This window comes from Carcharodon carcharias, chromosome 14 (assembly GCF_017639515.1).
Source record: "Carcharodon carcharias isolate sCarCar2 chromosome 14, sCarCar2.pri, whole genome shotgun sequence".
In the NCBI taxonomy this organism is placed as follows: Eukaryota; Metazoa; Chordata; class Chondrichthyes; order Lamniformes; family Lamnidae; genus Carcharodon; species Carcharodon carcharias.
In genome coordinates this window covers 36,189,200-36,207,940 of record NC_054480.1, presented here as the reverse complement: position 1 = coordinate 36,207,940, position 18,741 = coordinate 36,189,200, and the positions used below count along the sequence as shown (strand labels likewise).

General features: G+C 40.4%; 1 protein-coding gene across 1 annotated transcript in view; it reads right to left on the bottom strand.

Moving 5' to 3' along the window:
* Nucleotides 1-5,697: 5,697 nt before the first annotated feature.
* The window catches only part of LOC121286909 (zinc finger and BTB domain-containing protein 46-like), a 108,125-nt gene continuing 95,081 nt past the window's right edge, over nucleotides 5,698-18,741 (bottom strand). Inside the window, exons 8-9 of the mRNA XM_041204166.1 lie at nucleotides 11,278-11,395; nucleotides 5,698-6,553 (exon numbers count right to left, since the gene is read on the bottom strand). Coding sequence (XP_041060100.1) covers nucleotides 11,291-11,395 — 105 coding nt within the window. The 3' untranslated portion in view covers nucleotides 5,698-6,553; nucleotides 11,278-11,290. The remainder of the gene's footprint in view (nucleotides 6,554-11,277; nucleotides 11,396-18,741) is intronic.

The following is an 18,741-nucleotide window of genomic DNA, read 5'->3' as shown; positions in this document are numbered from 1 at the left end:
CGGGATCATCATCACCATCGTTACTTTCTCCTTAAGAAGCCCATCTTTGAGCTTTTCTTGTTCTTTCCAGCTACTTCCTTTCCCTTGTCTCAGGCCCTTAAACATGTTGACATCTCCCAGCAGTACACTCACCTCTCCTGCAACTCCCTGGGGATGATTTTAATCCTACCCACTCAGCAGAAACTATTTAACTCTAGTTTTCAACCTGCCAACAGCACTGAAAATACCCTCGGGTAAAGTCACTAAAGGTGCCCTTTCGTGTAATAAAAACAAAAAGTGCTGCAAAAACTTAGCAGGTCTGGCAGCACCTGTGGAGAGAGAAACAGAGTAAATATTTCAAGTCTATATGACTCTTCAGAGCTAAAGAGAAGTAGAATTGTGATGTATTTTATACTGTTTAAGAGGGAGTAGAGCAAGATAGAAGGTCAGGGATAGGTGGGAGTTAAGGAGAGATTGACAAAGATGTCATGGACATGACAAGGAAGTGTTAATGGTAGTGGTAAAGACTAAAGAAGGTGCTGCTAGAGGCATAAAGGTAAGTGCAGAATGTGTTAATAGCAAAGCAAGGGTCAGCGTACTGTGAAAGCACAATGTAGAAACCAGTGACAGATGGCCAGGTGGTGGGAGGGGTTGGAAAAAAGATTTTAAAAAGAATAAAAGATTAAAATTAAAAAACTCAAAAAATTGGATTAAAAAGGGGGTAAAGAAGGAGGAGAAAGTTCATGGTCTCAAGTTGTTGAACGCAATGTTAAGTCTGGAAGGTTGTAAAGTGCCTAATAGGAAGATGAGGTGCTGTTCCTCCAGTTTACACTAGGCTTCACTGGAACATTGCAGCAGGCCAAGGATGGACATGTGGGCATGAGAGCAAGGGTGTGTTGAAATGGCAAGTGGCTGGAAGGTCTGGTTCATGCTTGCAGGCTGAGCGAAGGTGTTCCACAAAGCGGTCACCCAGTCTACATTTAGTCTCCCCAATGTAGAGGAGACCGCATTGGGAGCAGCAGATGCAGTAGCCCAAATTGAAGGAGGTGCAAGTGAAGTGCTGCTTCACCTGAAAGGAGTTTGGGGCCTTGGACAGTAGGAAGGAGAAGGTAAAGAGGCAGGTGTTGCACTTCCTGCGATTGCCATGGAGGGAGGATGAAGAGTTAGGAGTGAAGGAGGAGTGGATCAGTGTGTCACAAAGGGAACAGTTCCTATGGACTGCTGACAGTGGGGTGAGGGGATGATGTTTGGTGGTGGCATTATGTTGGATTCAGCGGAAATGGCGGAGGATGATTCTTGAAGTATTAATCTCAAAGTGGATGGACACCCATAGAGTTTAAATTAGACACAGGAGAAGGGGTTTTTATTGTAGCCGAAGAAGTAAAATGGCCCAAACAGATTCCATTGTAACCCTCATCCATTAAATTACAAGATGTTGGGTGGGGGGAGGGGCTAAACTAAAAGTGAAAGGCCGGCTTGTGGTGAAACTGAAATATAAAGATTGAACAATCCTCAAACCTCTATGGCATTCAAAATTAAGAATGCTCTCTACTAAGCAGGAAGGCATGCCTAAAACTGAAATTAATCTGTAAGGTGGATGAAGTTGCTGTTGAGAATTACAGCACTACACTCAAACAAATTCCAAAATTATTCACAGGGCTGGGAAAATTATAGACTGAGTACCACATTACCCTACGAGCTGACGCTAAACCAATTTACCCCAAAGAACCCACTCTTGGACAAAGTCAATTGCGAAGTAGAAAGAAGAAGGGGTTATAACTCAATGGTCACCATGCTAACAAAATGGTGTTCAGGAATGGTTAAGGTCCCAAAACCAAGCAGCTCTAAGATTCTGTGTGGATTTAACTCAGCTAAGCAGAGCAGCGGAACGTGAGATCCACGTGATGGCCTCCATGGATAAGAGCCTTTTATTTACCAAATCAGATGTGAACAGTGGATTTTGGCAGGTCTGGGGGATGTACACTTTCAATTGCAAAAATACAGCAAGCTTAGGCCAATCAACTATGCCTCTAGGTCACTGACAGAAATGGAACAAGGATATGCCACAATAGAAAATGCTTTGACAGCAATGTGGGCATGTGAAAATCTTTCTGATTATGTTTCAAAACCAAAACAGACCAAAAACTTCTAGTCACTCTTCTGAACATGAAAGAAATTGTGAAGATGCTGCCTAGAACCCAGGATTTCAGATTAGGACTGATAAGATATGACTCCATCACAGAGTGTGTGCAAAGAAAATGTCAAATGACAGCAGACACACTTTCACAAATACCATCAGAAGGAACTGAACAAGAGGATTTAGACTTCAGGTAGGTTGAAGTATATACACCATTAATCACTTAGCACTTACCATATACTGCAAGAAAGTTGCAGGAAATAAAGCAAGCCCACAAACGGAATGAAGAATGTCTTCAAATCCGAGAATATCGTCTGGAAGGATTGCCAGATTATATCTCCAGTAATCCGATGCTATGCCAGTATTTTGAACAGTGGAAGCACCTCACTGTCATTGACAAATTACTCATCTTCAATGAGAGATCAATTATACTGAGAGCCCTTCGGCTTGATAAGCTTCAAAGACTTCAAGAAAATTAAGGAATTACAATGTATTGTGCGAGGGTGCAACAATCAATCTGGTGGCCAGGTATTACTTACTCTATAGAAGAAATTATTTCTAACTGTATTACTTGTACCATAAACAGCCAGGAGCAAAAGGAACCACAATTGCATTCTTCATTTCCATCGAGGCTATGGGAGAGCCTGGGAATGAACTTATTTGAATTTAAGAGGAAAACCTCCCTTATCATTATTGATTATGAATCACAGTGGATTGACGTAAACTGATTCTGTCATAATACTATGCAATCAATCATTCCCTCAAGAGAATTTATTTAACGCATGGCATTCCAGACATTGTAATATCTGATAATGGACTGCAACCTGCAAATGAGCAATTCCAAAATTTGAAACAACATGGCTTTGTTCATGTATCCAGTTCACCTCGCTATACTCAAGCAAAAGAGGGGCCGAGAGACGAGTATGAACCATTAGCTAATTATTAAAGATAAACAAAGACTATAATCTAGCTCTAGAGTTATTGATCTTCACCACTACAGAATGGTTTCTCACCATCAGAATTACTAATGGTAGGAGACTGAGAACACAGCTTCCAACTCTGACACAAAAATTCAAACCCAATGTCACCACGAATGCCCAAGAGAGGGAAAAAAAAATGAGGAAGAGCAGAAAAGCAACCAAGTTTGGAACTTTAATCAAAGGCACACAGCACGTGAGACACCTGTGCAGAAGAAGAGACTATGGGTCTGGGACCCACAGAGGGAAGGTACAATTATTGAAAAAAATTGCACAACCAGGATCATACAGGGTTGAGACAGGCCAGGGTATCATAAGGAGAAACCACAGCACCTTAATATCCTGAAAAAGAAAGTCAATAGACATTTAACTTTACTACTCAGACCCTGAAGAAGAGGAAACTACAAGCTCTACAGTCACCCAGGGGAAGAACACTCACACCAACAGAAGGGAGAGTACATAATGTCATTGACCTCAAAGAGATCCGAACAAGATCAGGGAGATATGTCAAAGCACCTCAGAGACTAACGTTGTGCAGTCTGAGACTTTGGGGAAAGATGTAGGAGAATGCAAATATGATAGGGATAAAGGCTTGTGGGGGGCGGGTGGTGGGGGGGTAGATGTATGTAAAGGGTTAACATCAGAAGCATACATGATGATGTAAAAATGTCAGATCACATGACAGTAGTAAGCAAAATCTTGGAGAGGAGAAGCTCTTACCTTATGTGGAGCTCCAATTGTGTAAATACTTGCTATAAACAAACAGTTCTGGTTAAAAAGAGTATGGACTGAAACAGCATACTTTTGGGAGACACCTCCCACACAACGCAACACGCGCCTGGACACACACAAAACTAGTTGATGTACAATGAGAATAATAACAGGAACCATCAGACCAACAAACACCAACTGGCTTCTCAAATGTATAGCCTCCTTACGTCAGGTGTCATATTGCAGCAAATATTCTGCTTCTGAAAATCCTAGAAATGACACAACTGTCACTTTCCCAAGATATATTGGGGGCTCTTTTTTTGTTGCCTCACTATAGTGAACAGAATGGTGACAAACTGCTTCCTCTGGATTCAATTCCTTCCTCAGCACTTTGCCTAATGAGTGACTGCCTAGCATTGAGCTGTTACACTATGCCTACCTGAAGCTCAAACAGGAGCTAACATGGTGCCTTCATCTCGTGTTTCTTAACTCATTGCCTTACAATCATCATATAAAAACCCTCAAATGGAATCTAATTGTTTGTTGTTTACCTCTATCAGTGATCCCTCACCACTCCACCCTACAACCCCCTTCCCCATCACTTTTGACATGCAGGCTCCTGGATATTGCTATATTTCATGCTAACCAGATGTCACTCTCAATTTGTGTTTTTTTTAAACTGGAAAATAGCCCATAATGACCAGAAGACTTTGGTTACTGGTGGAATCCTAACTTTGTTTGTTTAGATACATGGAGAGTGGCTTCTGAACAGAGTGCAGGAGTCAGTGATGAACTTTTAACAAAAGAATAAAGCCTTTATTCAACAAGAAAAGATAAACAATATTACAATACTCCTTCACCCACAGCTATACCTTTACAGATATGTACAGATTTGTAAGGATAACACAAGTTACAAAAGCTAACTTATACTCTAATGTTCACAGTGAGTACAGTCCATGTAAACCAATTGGCAACCTGTGGTCAGACTCACCACACTCTGAAACCAACTGACAGATGCCACCTCAAACAGATGCTATCGATCTCTCCTCAACTCTCCCAGATGCTTCTTACACTGTGAGCCAACCAGTCTCACTTAACTCCATCTTTCACGAGGGTTTCCAATCTCCACTCTCCAATAACTTGCCTTGGAATCTTCTCACAAACCAAAACTCTCAGACACCTTCCGCAAGGGTTCACCTGCAGAGTTTCAAACTCTCCTTCCGATGTTCCTCTCCCCTGGGTCACCACATGCATTCAAATTTTCCTCCATGGACTCTCACTGATTTGGCCATCAACAGTACCAATGGCTTCACATGCCCTTAGCAAAGAGTTACAGACCTTAAGTTGGCTCTTTGGACCTTCTGACTTCTCTCAAACCTTTATATCACTTTGACTCTGCTTCCTGCAGCTTGAAGCTTGGAGCCTTTCTCTGCCCTTTACTCTTAATAGGACCTTTTCCAGGTTCCTGCCCTTCCTTTGACTGGGAGGCCTGCTTGGAATTTTCTCCTGTTCCACTCCCCTGGATTCTTGGCGACTTTCTTCTTTAGCTTATGGCTGGCTATCTGTCCCCTTTGCTCTAGTCTCTCCCTGGCAGCTACTTTCAACCAAGGTTAGCTTGGAACTGGCTAGCTGAGCCATCCAGGCTGCTTCTGCCTGGCAGCTGTCTTCAAAACTGAACTCAAAAATTGCCTTTCCAGTTTCTTGTGTGGTGTCTGTGGGAGGGACCTGCCTCTCTGGACCTCTGTTGCTAGGCATCAGCCCAGTTTTCTACACTTGTGTTTTCTTAACTTCTTTTAGTCGTAAACTCTCATTAGAAATGCAGGCACCTTTTAAAGTGAAACTAAAACTCAACTTGACCTTTTCTTAACACAGATACAGAAATACAAATCAAACTTAAATATTAAAGCGAAAACTCATTCCTAACACCCACAAACACCAATATAACTTACTCAATTATCTCTATTTCCGAACACTAGTTTTGAATATAATCAAGTAATGTGGTAATATTATTTAAATTATTGTGCCTACAGACATTTGGCCTGGTTTGGAAGTGGCATTAATGAGGTGGTGTGAATGGGAGCTGTAAGACCTGATGTCCACAGAGAAAGTCCTGTACATGGTGGCATATTTTTAATGAGAAGGGGACGCAGTATACCAAATATCATGTAAATCCACCAAAATAGTAATGTGGAGATCTCAGAACCCATAGATATTGCTCTCTTCATTCTATCACCCAGTACTTAAATTCTACCAAAGCCTATGCATTTAAATGGTGGGTTGGCTCCAGGCCTCTGTTTACTCTAGGTTGCTCTACATTGATGAGAAGCCCTCTCTCATATTGCCACAAAGGATAGCATCGGATTTTGCTGCCAGCCTGCCATTGACTAAACATTTTTGGAGGGGTTTTGAAGTATCTGCATATCAATGTGATGCTCTGCTAGTAATGGCATTTTGTTCACAGCGGCATCACATTGATGATTGTTCAAATGCTTTTGAGTAAAGGGCTGACATTTCCTTAGCTTCTGCTCAGTAACATTCTTCTTAACTTCTATTAACTCTTTCGCTGGCTTCCCTGTGTTGTGCAGCACCCAAAGCCCACTCCTCATCTATTCTATCTATTGCTTCCTGAGTAATTCTATCTGGGCCAATGAGCGTGATTGAGAGAGTGGATAATTTTCTGTTGAGTGCCCCTGTTGTTGAGGTTGTCAATATGGGATCACTTTTTCTGCTTATTTCTTGCATCCAAATCCTGTGGGGAGAAATATGACAGAGAAATGAAATGAGTTTCCTGCTTCCTTCCTGAACTGCTCAGCTAATGGCAGAAAACCTAATTTCTTTTTTTGCTCTTTGAATATTAGCACTTATTCTGCACAAAGCAATTGAGGATACAGGAATTTCTACATTCCCATCTCCTATCACCTCAGCTAAATGGGATCTCAATTTCCTCCTTCTCTGTTCCTGTTCCTGCCGTAAATGTCTATTAACCCGGTATCATGGACAATGCCAGCATTTATTGTCCATCTCTAATTATCCTTGAGAAGATTGTGGTGAGTCATCTTGAATCACTGCAGTCTGTGTGGCAAAGGTACTCCCAAAGTCCCATTGGGGAGTTCTAGGATTTTGACCTGGTGATATGTTTCCAAGTCAAGATGGTGTATGACTTGGACCCTGCTGCCCTCAAACTTTTAGGGGGTAGGAGCTGTGGGTTAGGGAGGTGCTGTCAAAGAAACTTTGGCAAGTCTTATAGATGGCATGTACTGTAGCCACATTATAGAGTGATGGTGGAAATGGATGTTTAGGGTGATGGGTGGGGGTCTAATCAAGTGAACTGCTTTGTCCTGAATGTTGTCAAGCTTCTTCATTGTTGTAGAATCCAGAATCAACCAGGCAAGTGAGGAGAATTAAATCACAATTCTGACTTGTGTCCTGCAGGCGGTGGAAAGAATTTTAGAAATCAGTTGGTGAGTCACTTGCTACAGAATACCCAATTTCTGATCTGCCCTTGTAGCCACAGTATTTATGTGGTTGGTCCAATTAAGTTTTTGGTCAATGGTAACCCCCAGGATGGTGATGGTGGGGGAATTTATGATGGTAAAGCTATTGAACATAATGAGGAAATGGTTAGATTCCCTTTTTGTTGATGTTCATTGCCTGGCACTTGTGTAGCTTGTATGTCACTTGCCACTTATCAGCCCAAGCCGGGATGTTGTCCAGATCTTGTTGCATACAGGCATGGACAGCTCATTAACTGAGGAATTTGAATGGAACTGAACACTGTGCAATCATCAGCAATCTTATGATGGAAGGAAGGCCATTGACAAAGCAGCTGAAGATGGTTGAACCTTGGACACTACCCTGAGGTACCCCTACAGTGATATCTTGTGGCTAAGAAGTTTGGCCTCCAAAAACCACAACCATCTTCCTTCATGCTAAGTATAAGTGCAGCCAGGAGAGATCTTTCTCTTCTGATCCACATTGACTCCAATTTTAATAGGACTTCTTTGTGCTCCAAACGCTGCCTTGATGTCAAGGGCAGTCATATTCATGTCAGCTCTTAGTCCATTTTTAGACCAAGGTAGTAATGAGGTCTGGAACCAATTGGTCCTGGTGAAATCCAAACTGAGTACGAATGAGAAGATTATTGCAAGTGCAACTTGATAGCACTGTTGACGACACCTTTCATCACTTTGCTGATGATTGAGAGTAAACCGATGGGGTGGTAGTTGGTGACATTGATTTGACCTACTTTTTCTGGACAGGACACAACTGGGCAATTTCCCACTTTGTTGGGTAGATGCCAGTGTTACAACTGTACTGGAACAGTTTGACTAGAGATGGGGCTATTTCAGGAGCATAATTTTTTAGCACCACTGTTAAGATATTCTTGGGGACCATAACCTTTGCTGTTTCCAGTGCGCTCAGTTGTTTCTTGATATAATTTGGATTGAAATGAATGAGGTAAAGATTAGTAGTTGTGTTGGTGAGGCTCTTAGGAGGCTGAGATGGATCATCAATTTGGCATTTCTGGCTAAAAATAGCTGTGAATGTTTTAATCGTATCTTTTGTCCTCGAGCTGAGCTTTGCCATGGTTGAGTTTGGGGATGTCCATGGAGGTGGGTGGCCAGTAGTTTGGTGAGAATAGGTTTGAAGAGCAGGATACATGTCTCATGGGCAAGATGAGCATGGAGTATGTGTGAGGTAAAAGAGAAACTAGAGAAATATGTGAATTCAAGGCTAGGGCAGGGGCAACCTTAGGGAAAGTTTGACTTGATGCACTAGGGGAAGGAAGAAACTGGCTGAGGCAGTTGAATGGGTGGTCTCGATCTTAGTGACAAATAAATCTATAAGTTCCTCACAATTGTTGGAAGGGTGTGGAGGAGCTGGGTCAGGGGTTTAAAAAAAAGTTTTTCACTGGAGAAACCGAGGGTTATCTTTGCATCCCAGGATGACCCTGAAATAACAATCTATTTTGATAGAGGAGAGCAGAACCCAATAGTGCTTTATGTGGTCCAGCTGGGAATTCTGCAGAGTAACTAACCTCCTGTCTCCTCAAAGTCTGTACACCATCTACAAGGCACAAAGTCAGGAGTGTAATGGAATACTCTCCATTTGTCTCGATGAGTGCAGCTCCAACAACATTCGAGAAGCTTGACACCATCCAGGACAAAGCAGCCGCTTGATTGGCACACCATCCACCACCTTCATCAGTCACTTCCTCCACCACCGATGCACAGTGGCAACAGTATGTACCATCTACAAGATGCACTGTAGCAACTCACCAAGTCTCCTTCAACAGCACCTTTCAAACCTGTGATCCCTGCCACCTACAAGGATAAGGGCAGCAGACACATGGGAACACCACTATTTGCAAGTTTCCCTCCAAGTCACACACATCCTGACTTGGAAACATATCGCCGTTCACTGTTGCTGAGTCAAGATCCTGGAACTCCCTTCCGAACCCTACATGCACTGCAGTGGCAACAGAAGGCAACTCACCACCATCAAAGTTGGAGGTTAGAGTATAATTGAACAAATCAGTAGCTGTCGTAAAGGCATTTGGAATTTTATAGGTCCATTATAATTGATTTGGGGGAGATCTTTTACCAGGAATAAGTACAGAAGGAAGTGGGATTGAAAAGGGGGGAGGGAGATGTGAATGGAGAGCAATTCAAGGAACTGAATGCTCTGTGATTGATACAATGGGTGCAGAGAGACCAAGCGAGGTGACAAGGTCAAGGGGATAGCCATGAATATGAGTAAAGGAGTATATGGAGGAAAAGTTTAAAGGAGTGTACGAGTGCTGTGAGCTCAGAAGAAATCATCAAGGATGAGAATTTATTACATGCAGAAGTTGAGGGTGGAAAACGATGATATCTCAGTGGGAAACTTGATGTGGTAGAGAATAAGGATTTTAAAGGAGAAAGAGGGATGGAACATTGTGAGATGCTCCAAGGAGTTTAAGGTTCCAGCGTAGGGGACAGGCCAAGATAATGGCTTGGAGATAAGAGCCACATGATAACCATGATGGTCTGGGCAGAGCAAGCAATGGAAGATATAGCTTGCCAGGGATACTTCATTAAGGGGAAAGGGGTTATCATCACCCATCAGCCAAGTTTTCATCAAGGCCACGAGGCAAATGCAATTATCCACAATAAACACACAGATGGCAAGTGAATGGAGGGAGATGCGGAAAGGGGTGGTGAGAACTCATCAACTGGCAGAGTTTATAGGGTAAGGGGTGTTAAATAATTGTTCCATAAGATAGCGCCTGTATACCTGTATTTCAATTGAGTTCACAGTTTACTATTAGGTTTGTTAGCACACTTTTAAAATTAATATCAGTTTAATGCTAATATCAGTGCTGCTTGATCGACACCTCATTCACAACCTTAAACTTTCATTCCCTGCACTGCTGGCGTACAGTGGCAGCAGTGTGTAGCATCTAAAAGATGCACAGCAACGCGCCAAGCCTCCTTTGATAGTACCCTCCAGACCCGTCACCCATACCACCTAGTAGAATAAGGGCAGCAGACACACGGGAACACCACCACTTGCAAGTTCCCATCCAAGTCACACACCATCCTGACTTGGAAATATATTGCCTTCACTGTCGGTGTGTCAAATTCCTGGAACTCCCTCCCTAACAGCACTTTAAGTGCACCTTCATCAGGTGGACTGCAGAGGTTCAAGAAAACAGCTCACCACCATCTCTTCAGGGCAATTAAGGATGGACAATAAATGCTTACCAGCAACACACATCCCAAGTTTCAACCCTGTGTTCAAAGCTGAACTGTGGATAGGTGATTCGTGGGTTTTTTCTCCATTATTTATGAAATAATGAAAGGTATGTGACTATCCAGTTCAATTTCAAAAGGCATCTGCAGTCAGTGCCTGGTCTGTTCTTGGGAAGGAAAATCAAGACCATTCCAACATACTGGTCAAGCAGAATACACTTTGCCTGTTCTGATCTGAACCATATCTGTATTTGCAAGTTTGTTAATTTTAAATAAACTGCGTGCATCTCAGCCATACACTGTCACCTCCAGCCCCACCAACCCCCCACTTCTCCAGGCAGAGTTTTGCACCTGGAAATGGAGGCAGAACCTGTTACTCTAAGCCTGAAAGGTCAAAAACAATAGTAATGGCTGCTGAACAAAAACAGAATTACCTGGAAAAACTCAGCAGGTCTGGCGGAGAAGAAAAGAGTTGACGTTTCGAGTCCTCATGACCCTTCAACAGGTCATGAGGACTCGAAACGTCAACTCTTCTTCTCTGTCGATGCTGCCAGACCTGCTGAGTTTTTCTAGGTAATTCTGTTTTTGTTTTGGATTTCCAGCATCCGCAGTTTTTTTGTTTTTATCTATAGTAATGGCTGCTGGCTTTGCAGCCTTCTGGCTGCTGACCAAGAACAGCAGCCAAAAGGCCTCGAGTGCAGATTCTCTTCTTTCTGCACTGACAAAAGGAAATATTTACCTTCTTCCCAGATTCAATAGATGGCAGTATGGCCTTGCTCAGATGCTTTGCTCTGAGAAGGGCTGGGCTCAAAATCTACTGTGCATTTCTTTTGGACAATCCTCCAATGGGCACAAAGCTGGCATTCAGAGAGAGAGAGAAAAAAGAGATGGAATTAGCCTCATTTCATACAAGCATAGTCCCAGAAATTAGAGCGATCCTAAAGTTACAAAACATGGGTGGAGTAATAGGATTGAGTTTTTGCCTGCTCGTCTTCAGTTTTGCAAACAGGGTTTGAAAATTCGCAAGGCATAAAAAAGCTTTACAATTGGAGCTAGGCCATTAGCAGTGAAATCAGGAAACATTTTTCTCAGTTATGTAAACCTGCCGGGATCCTTAAAAAAAAGGAAAAGTTAATTTTTAGTTAGCAATTTTATGAAGTACATACATGATGAAATTAACCCTTTTTGACCCTCAAGTATAGAATTTTACCATAGTTTGCACTTCATGGTATTGTTGCATTGCAGCAAGTATAGTAAATTCTATTTACAAAATGTTAGTTCTATATTGGTATTATAGAATACAGAAGGCCATTTGGTTCACTATGTCCATACCAACTCATTTAAAAAGCTATTGAGTTAATTCTGGTTCTTTTCCCACAGCCCTGCACATTTTTCCTTTTCAAGTATATATCCAATGCCCTTTTGAGGAAGCACTGGACTGATGGAAGTGCCATCTTTCAAATAAATGTTAAACTGACACCCCCATGTACCCTCTCATCGAGACATAAAAGTACCCCCATGTCAGTATTCGAACAACAGGGAATGTCCTAGCCAATATTTATCCCTCAGCCAACAACTAAAACAGATTACAAGAACAAACCACTGCAGATGAAAATCTGAAATAGAAAAAGGAAATGCTGGAAAGTCATTGACCTGAAACAGGTGATGCCAAAACTGCTGAGTATTTCCAGCATTTTCTGGTTTTACCTAAAACAAATTATCTGGCCCTTATCGTATTATTGCTTTTGGGACCTTGCTGTGTGCCATATTCAGTAACTTCAAAGGCTGTAAAGTGCATTGGGACATCCTGAAGTTGTGAAATGAATCTGCTTCCAACACCCTTTTGTGCTATGCATTCTAGATCATAAGCTGCATAATTTATTTATTTTTCATTTGTATATTTTCCATGTAATGATTTTTCAAAGACAAAAGCAGGAACTCTTAGGTAAAATTGAATATGATTCTACAATCAAGTATAACTCACATTATTAGTCTAGTGTTCCTGTTCATTCGAATACCTCTGAGCTGAGTGTAATGTTGTCACAGACTTGATTCATTTTGAAAGTTGTTTTTACATGCTTATTTTAAAACATTCCTGTAGCTAGACCTGACAGAACCAGATGCCTCCTGGCTGCTTGATCATGTGAAAGAAAGAGGATATCTGAGTTGACCCTAGAGGCAATTCAAAATCTCTTTAATGCAAACTTATCAGCAATATGCATGATGCCAATCAGAAAAATGAGGTTGAATTCAATGTCACACTTCCTTCCATTTATAATGCAACATGCATTGGATCAATCTGAGCAGAAAATATAACTGTTTATTTCCTTTTTGGTTCCTTCTGTGCAAGTTACTTCAGTGCAAGCTAGTCCTGCAGTAGATTAGAGGAAGAGCAAACACCTTAGTTGGAACATAAAAGGGCCGAAAGGGAAACCAAAAGTGTTCTCAGTAAAACACGAACATGATTTATAGCTGATATGTTTACTGTTATTTATATATGGGAAAATAATTTTTCACGGTAGTAACTTGACACAATAAGTGGGAAAAAGCTACCTTTGAAAGGACAGATATAAAGATCAAATTGGTACTTAAATTTCTAAATTGATGCAATTTGATAATTACCAAAAGTTCCACTTCGAGCCATTTGTAATTTTTGTTTCGAATCAGGGGATCTAATGGATATTTACAAAATTTTAAAAGGTTTAGAGAAGGTGAGCAGTGAACAGCTCTTTCCACTGATTGGGTAACAAGTAGCTGTAGATCAAAAGAGGAAATTACGAGCTTTCATAAAGGCCATAGAACAGGAAATGCTTTTCTGCACAGATGGTTATTGAAACAAAGATACTGGGAAACAATTTAACTTACTCACAAAATATGTAGCAAATCAGCGTAGTGATTGCTTTGCATGCCAGCCTGAGGCCTCTGACAAATTCAGCCTCCTTCAATAGATGACCAGATAATTTTCTTTTGTGTGATGTTGTTTGATGGATAAATATTGGCCAGGGATAATGCTAATGCTGTTCTTCAAAATAGTGTCATGGAATCTTTTCATCCGCCTTAAACAGCAGACAAGGCCGAGGTTTAACATCTCATCCCAAGGACAGCATCTCTGACAATGTAGCACTGCCTCAGTGGAGGTCAGCCTAAATTTTGTGTGTAAATCTCTGGAGTGGGCTGGGCCTTGAACCTACAACCGATTGGCTCAGAGGTGAGGGTGCTACCAACTAAACCATGGCTGCAGTATACACTGTACAACTGAATTAGTTTTTTTTTGTTCCAAGAACTTTCTGACTACAAGCATTTCTAATAATCCAGATAGATACCTTTAGTTGTAAGTGATACTTATGTTTTGAGCATGCAACAGCTGGAAAACCTCTGCCCCAATATATATGACAGTCTACTCCACCAGTACTTTGTGTGCACTAGTAAAGTTGAAACCATAACTGAACTGCAAGCTTCGTAATCATTCAAGAGATTTTAGAAGTCCTGGTGAAATTCTGATTCAAAAATTCATGTGGTCATATTAACTCAGACATTTGGATTATAGTAATATAAATGTAAATAAAATAATGGTTGTTACCAAACAACTGTTGGCATATAATTTGTGGGTATAACTAAACAGAAATCTAATTTATTTCATGCCATTTTAATGAACTTAGCTGTGCCATGGAAGACTTAAGTCTCAATTTTAATCCTGGGGGCAAATGAGTGTGATGGATTAAAATGGTAGCCAAGAGGTTTGCTCCCCCAACATTTTAACTCGGCAAAAATATTTTTCAAGTGGGCAACACACCACAGTCATGCAAGATCGATTAACATTCAAAGGTTTTGATCTGAATTATATCAGTTCTTCAACACAATTTTAACTAGAAATATCTGACTGCATGGTACCAAAGCCACCACTCTGAATAATTTTGTGCATTTTCTTTGATAAAAGAGCAGGAATTCCATAAGGCTTGCCTCTCTCTCTCTCCCAGCATTGGCATCTGTTTGGAAATGTCTTATGCCGGGGTAGTCCTTTTGAATATTTGCTCCTATCCTCCAACCTGGATGTAATTCCCACCAATGAACAAGAGACAGTTTAGAACATTTCCAATTAAGACTTTAGTTAAAATGGCCTGGGTATTACGCTCGATTCTCCATGCGGTTTCCCATCCATCCTGCACCCCATTTGCCTTGATAATACTTCAGGCTAAAACCAGGCTTAGCATTTGAATCGAAAACTCGTTAACCTTTGGTGCCAGCTTATTTCTAGTTTGACCAGATTATGATTGGCATTCAGCAGAGGCCAAAGGAAGGAAAAGAACCTTTATTACAATGCCTCCTTATGATCTACTGCAATTCTAAACACACCCCGAAACCAGTTCATAACACCCAGTTTAGTAGTCTTAATTAGTATAGATCTAGGTACAGTATACACAATTAGGGGAGCTGTTTGATTGGAATATAACGTCAAAACAACTAAGGAAAACTATAGAGAAAGAAATTCTGATTTCAGGATGTGGGCAGTAAATCAACTATTTGATGAACAAAAAGTAATTGTAATACTTAATGTTGCAATAGTCAATATGTAGGACAATTGTGTACTTTTATACAACAAAAACTGTGAAAGATTATGTGAATTAGGTTATTAGGGGTGAATGCATTCACACAGTAACATCTGAGAGAGGCTGGGGGTAGGCATGTTAGTTTCAGACTGATGCTACATTTACAGTGTACATGCACCATAAAGATAGCATCAGAACATGCCTGACCCGACACCAGAAGGAAGCTGTGCAAGACTCCCTGGGGAGGGTGGTCTCACACCACTTTGATTTGGAATTAGTTCTGACCTTGGCAATTGATTTGCATTCCAAGTTTAGCAATGGTGTGAAGCAGTTTCTGTTTCACATCGACACTAAAACATGAATACACCTCCAAACTTACTACTGGGAAAAATACTTTTTTCCGGTAACATTGAATTGTTGACCTATTTTGATACACAAAAATTTCTTGCAACATTGAAAACAATCATTTAAATAGTTAAGTAACATTGTATCTTTACAATTACAATATAGTATTAAAATTAAAGCATTGGCCATCGCTGGCAATAGATGGCATTGTTAAATGATCAGTGCTTGTGCCTCAGCTATTTATAGTCTATATCAATGACTTAGATGAGGGGGCAAGTGTAACATATCCAAATTTACTGACTAGGTGTGAAAGTAAGCTGCAAGGAGGATGCAAAGAGGCAAAGTGATATAGACCCGCTAAATTGATTGGGCAAGAAAGTGGCAAATGGAATATAATGCGCAAAAGCATAAACTTATTCTCTTTGGTAGGAAGAATGGAAAAACAAAATAGTTTTTAAATAGTGACAGACAGTAAATGTTTGGATTCACAGGTATTTTGGGGGCCCTTGTACATGAATCACAAAGTTAACTTGTATGTACAACAAGCAATGAGGAAAGCAAGTGGTATGTTAGCCCTTATTGCAATTTCTGGTGAAGAGCCATTGACCCGAAACGTTAACTCTATTTTTCTCTCCAGATGCTGCCTGACCCTGCTGAGTATTTCCAACGTTGTTTGCTTTTTATTTCGAATTCCAGCATCCGCAGTACTTTGCTTTTGTTTTATTACAAGGGGTTGCAGTAAAAGAGAAAGGAAATCTTTCTGCGATTATATAGGGCTTTGGGAACAGTTTTGGTCTCCTTACCCAAGGAAGGATATGCTTGCCTTGGAGGAGGGTGCAATGACAGTTCACAAGATTGATTCCTGTAATGAGATGGCTGTCCTATAAGGAGAAATTGTGTAGAGTAGGCATATATACTCTAGATTTTAGAAGAACGTGAGGTGATCTTACTGAAAGGTATAAAATTCTTAAGAGGGCTTGACATTGTAGATGCTGAGGTCATAATCTCAAGACAAAGGGTCACCAATTTAGGACTAAAATGAGGAGAAATTTGATCACTCAGTGAATCTTTAGGATTCTCTACCTTAGAGGGCTGTGGATGGTAAGTTGTTGAGTATATTCAAGACTGAGATGGATGGATTTTTGGGCACTAAGGGAAACAAGGGATATGGAGATAAGGCAGGAATTGACGTAGAAGTTCAGCAACAATTTCACTGAATGGCAAAGCAGTCTCGATGGACCATATCACCTACTCCTGCTTCTATTTCTTATGTTCATAATAGTTGATCCTGATTCCTCACCAATCACCAACCAGCCACCTCTGCTGGAAGTGCATGCATTGAAGATCAGTTAAGAACTGCATTAGGCTTGCGATAACACCCACATTTCACACATAAATAACGACCATTTGGATGATGGGCTGGAAGGTTATCGGTATCCTCTAATCCACACCTTGGCAAGGATTCCACACCTCAAATGGAGGAAAGGAAAGGGAAAAAATAGAGAGAAAAAATTCTTCATAATTTTAATTGGATTAACAGAAAGATTGCCTCAATTTGCATGAGTCTTTTTAGTTTTTGCATTATTAAAAATGTCTCAGCTGCCTTCAATTTACAATATAGGAATTATATGTAATAATGTGAACATATCCAGCTGATATTCCTTAAAAAACCTGCAGTCTACATCTAAATACCTCTGCAAAGATACCAGTACACTACCCAGAAGACCATTCCAGGTCTTAATTACTCCTGTGGAAAAAACATTTCCTCAAATCAATTCTGAACTTTATCATCTTTTTGTACTTGTATCCCTTCGGTTAATAGTTATGGTTTAATTTGAATTCGTACTTAGGACTAACCCTTTCTTTTCCACCTTGTATCTTACATACTTCTCATTCACCTCCTTTCAAGTTCATTTTTTTCCAATATTTCCTCACAACTTGTATCTTAAGAATAAGCATCACTTCTGGGGTTTTGCAGATTCTCTTGTGCCTTGCTGTACATGTTATTCAATTTATGTCTTAACCAGGGCATTTCAGCAGGATACTTTAAACTTGGGCGCAAAATAGTGCAGTGTCCTCTTTTACTTTGCAGACTTCTACTCTTTCTGATAAGCATAGAGTCTTATTATTCCAGCACATTTTCAACCTTGCCTCTAGTCTAGGCCTTTCAAGGCAAAGACTAAGCAGCATTGGCTGAAAAGGCCACAAGATTAGTCCAGCTAAAAGCCAAGTCGGGCCAATCTTCATTTAGCAGAACTTCCATGTTAAAATAGTTAGCCCATTGGGATATTTATTTACATGCTTTTAGCTGCCTTCATGATTCAATGGTTGCATCCATTCTCAATGTTTCATTACTTTCCTTGGTAAGAAACCAACTGAACCTGTTATTTTAAAGAAGGGGGAACTATATCTAGTCACTGTCGTATCTGTTAATAGAAATTGCATACACACACATTTGTATAAAAATGGTTAGGTTGAAAAGGAGATTATATTTTTACATTTCTAAATACTGATAGCAGACTTTTCTTTAAAGTGGAAATGCAACGCCCCCTTTTGATCTGTTTCTCTGAGGGCCATCCATCAAACATGATTCAATGGGTTGGTGATTTACTTAGATACCTCTGCCAATATTGTTCTGCACCACACTGCAGTGATATTCAGTTGTTCGGGCCATTAAACTGAATTTTTTTTAGATGGATTCACTAACATTGTTTGCACATATCTGTATTTTTTCAGTTTTTCTAATTTGACAATTGTGTTCACAGCGAGTATACTTGATGAGTGTAAGTGCTCTTGATTACTTCAGTATTAAGATAAAATCAACTCTAACTGCTACTCACATCTTGCTAGATTTCATTTCTGTCATGTAATCAAAATGTGATTAATTCAACAATTTCTTTCTCAGTTTGAAAATCTGCTTAAGGGCATTCTAGTTCATCAAACAGGAACAATGCAGTATTCTAACATAAGCAAACAGTTTCTTTCAGGCATTGCTAATACAGGATTTTATGATACCCAAAGCACAAGTTCTAGGACTATGAATGGTATTACTTAACTTTAAAAAAGACTGACATGCTCCTCCAAAGTGTAGATTCCTGAGAGAGAGCGCAAAGCTATGATTCCCATTGTATTGTTACAGCTCCAGAATGTTCAATGAAACTATCCCATGTATAACATTACTTTTCAATATTTTCAAATGGATAAAGTGAAACAATGGATTCAAAGTCACCTTTTTGCATTTATATAAATGACTGGGAATCAACTTTTTGCATCCATGTGTAGAGCAGTAATTTAGATGTAACTGAGAGAAA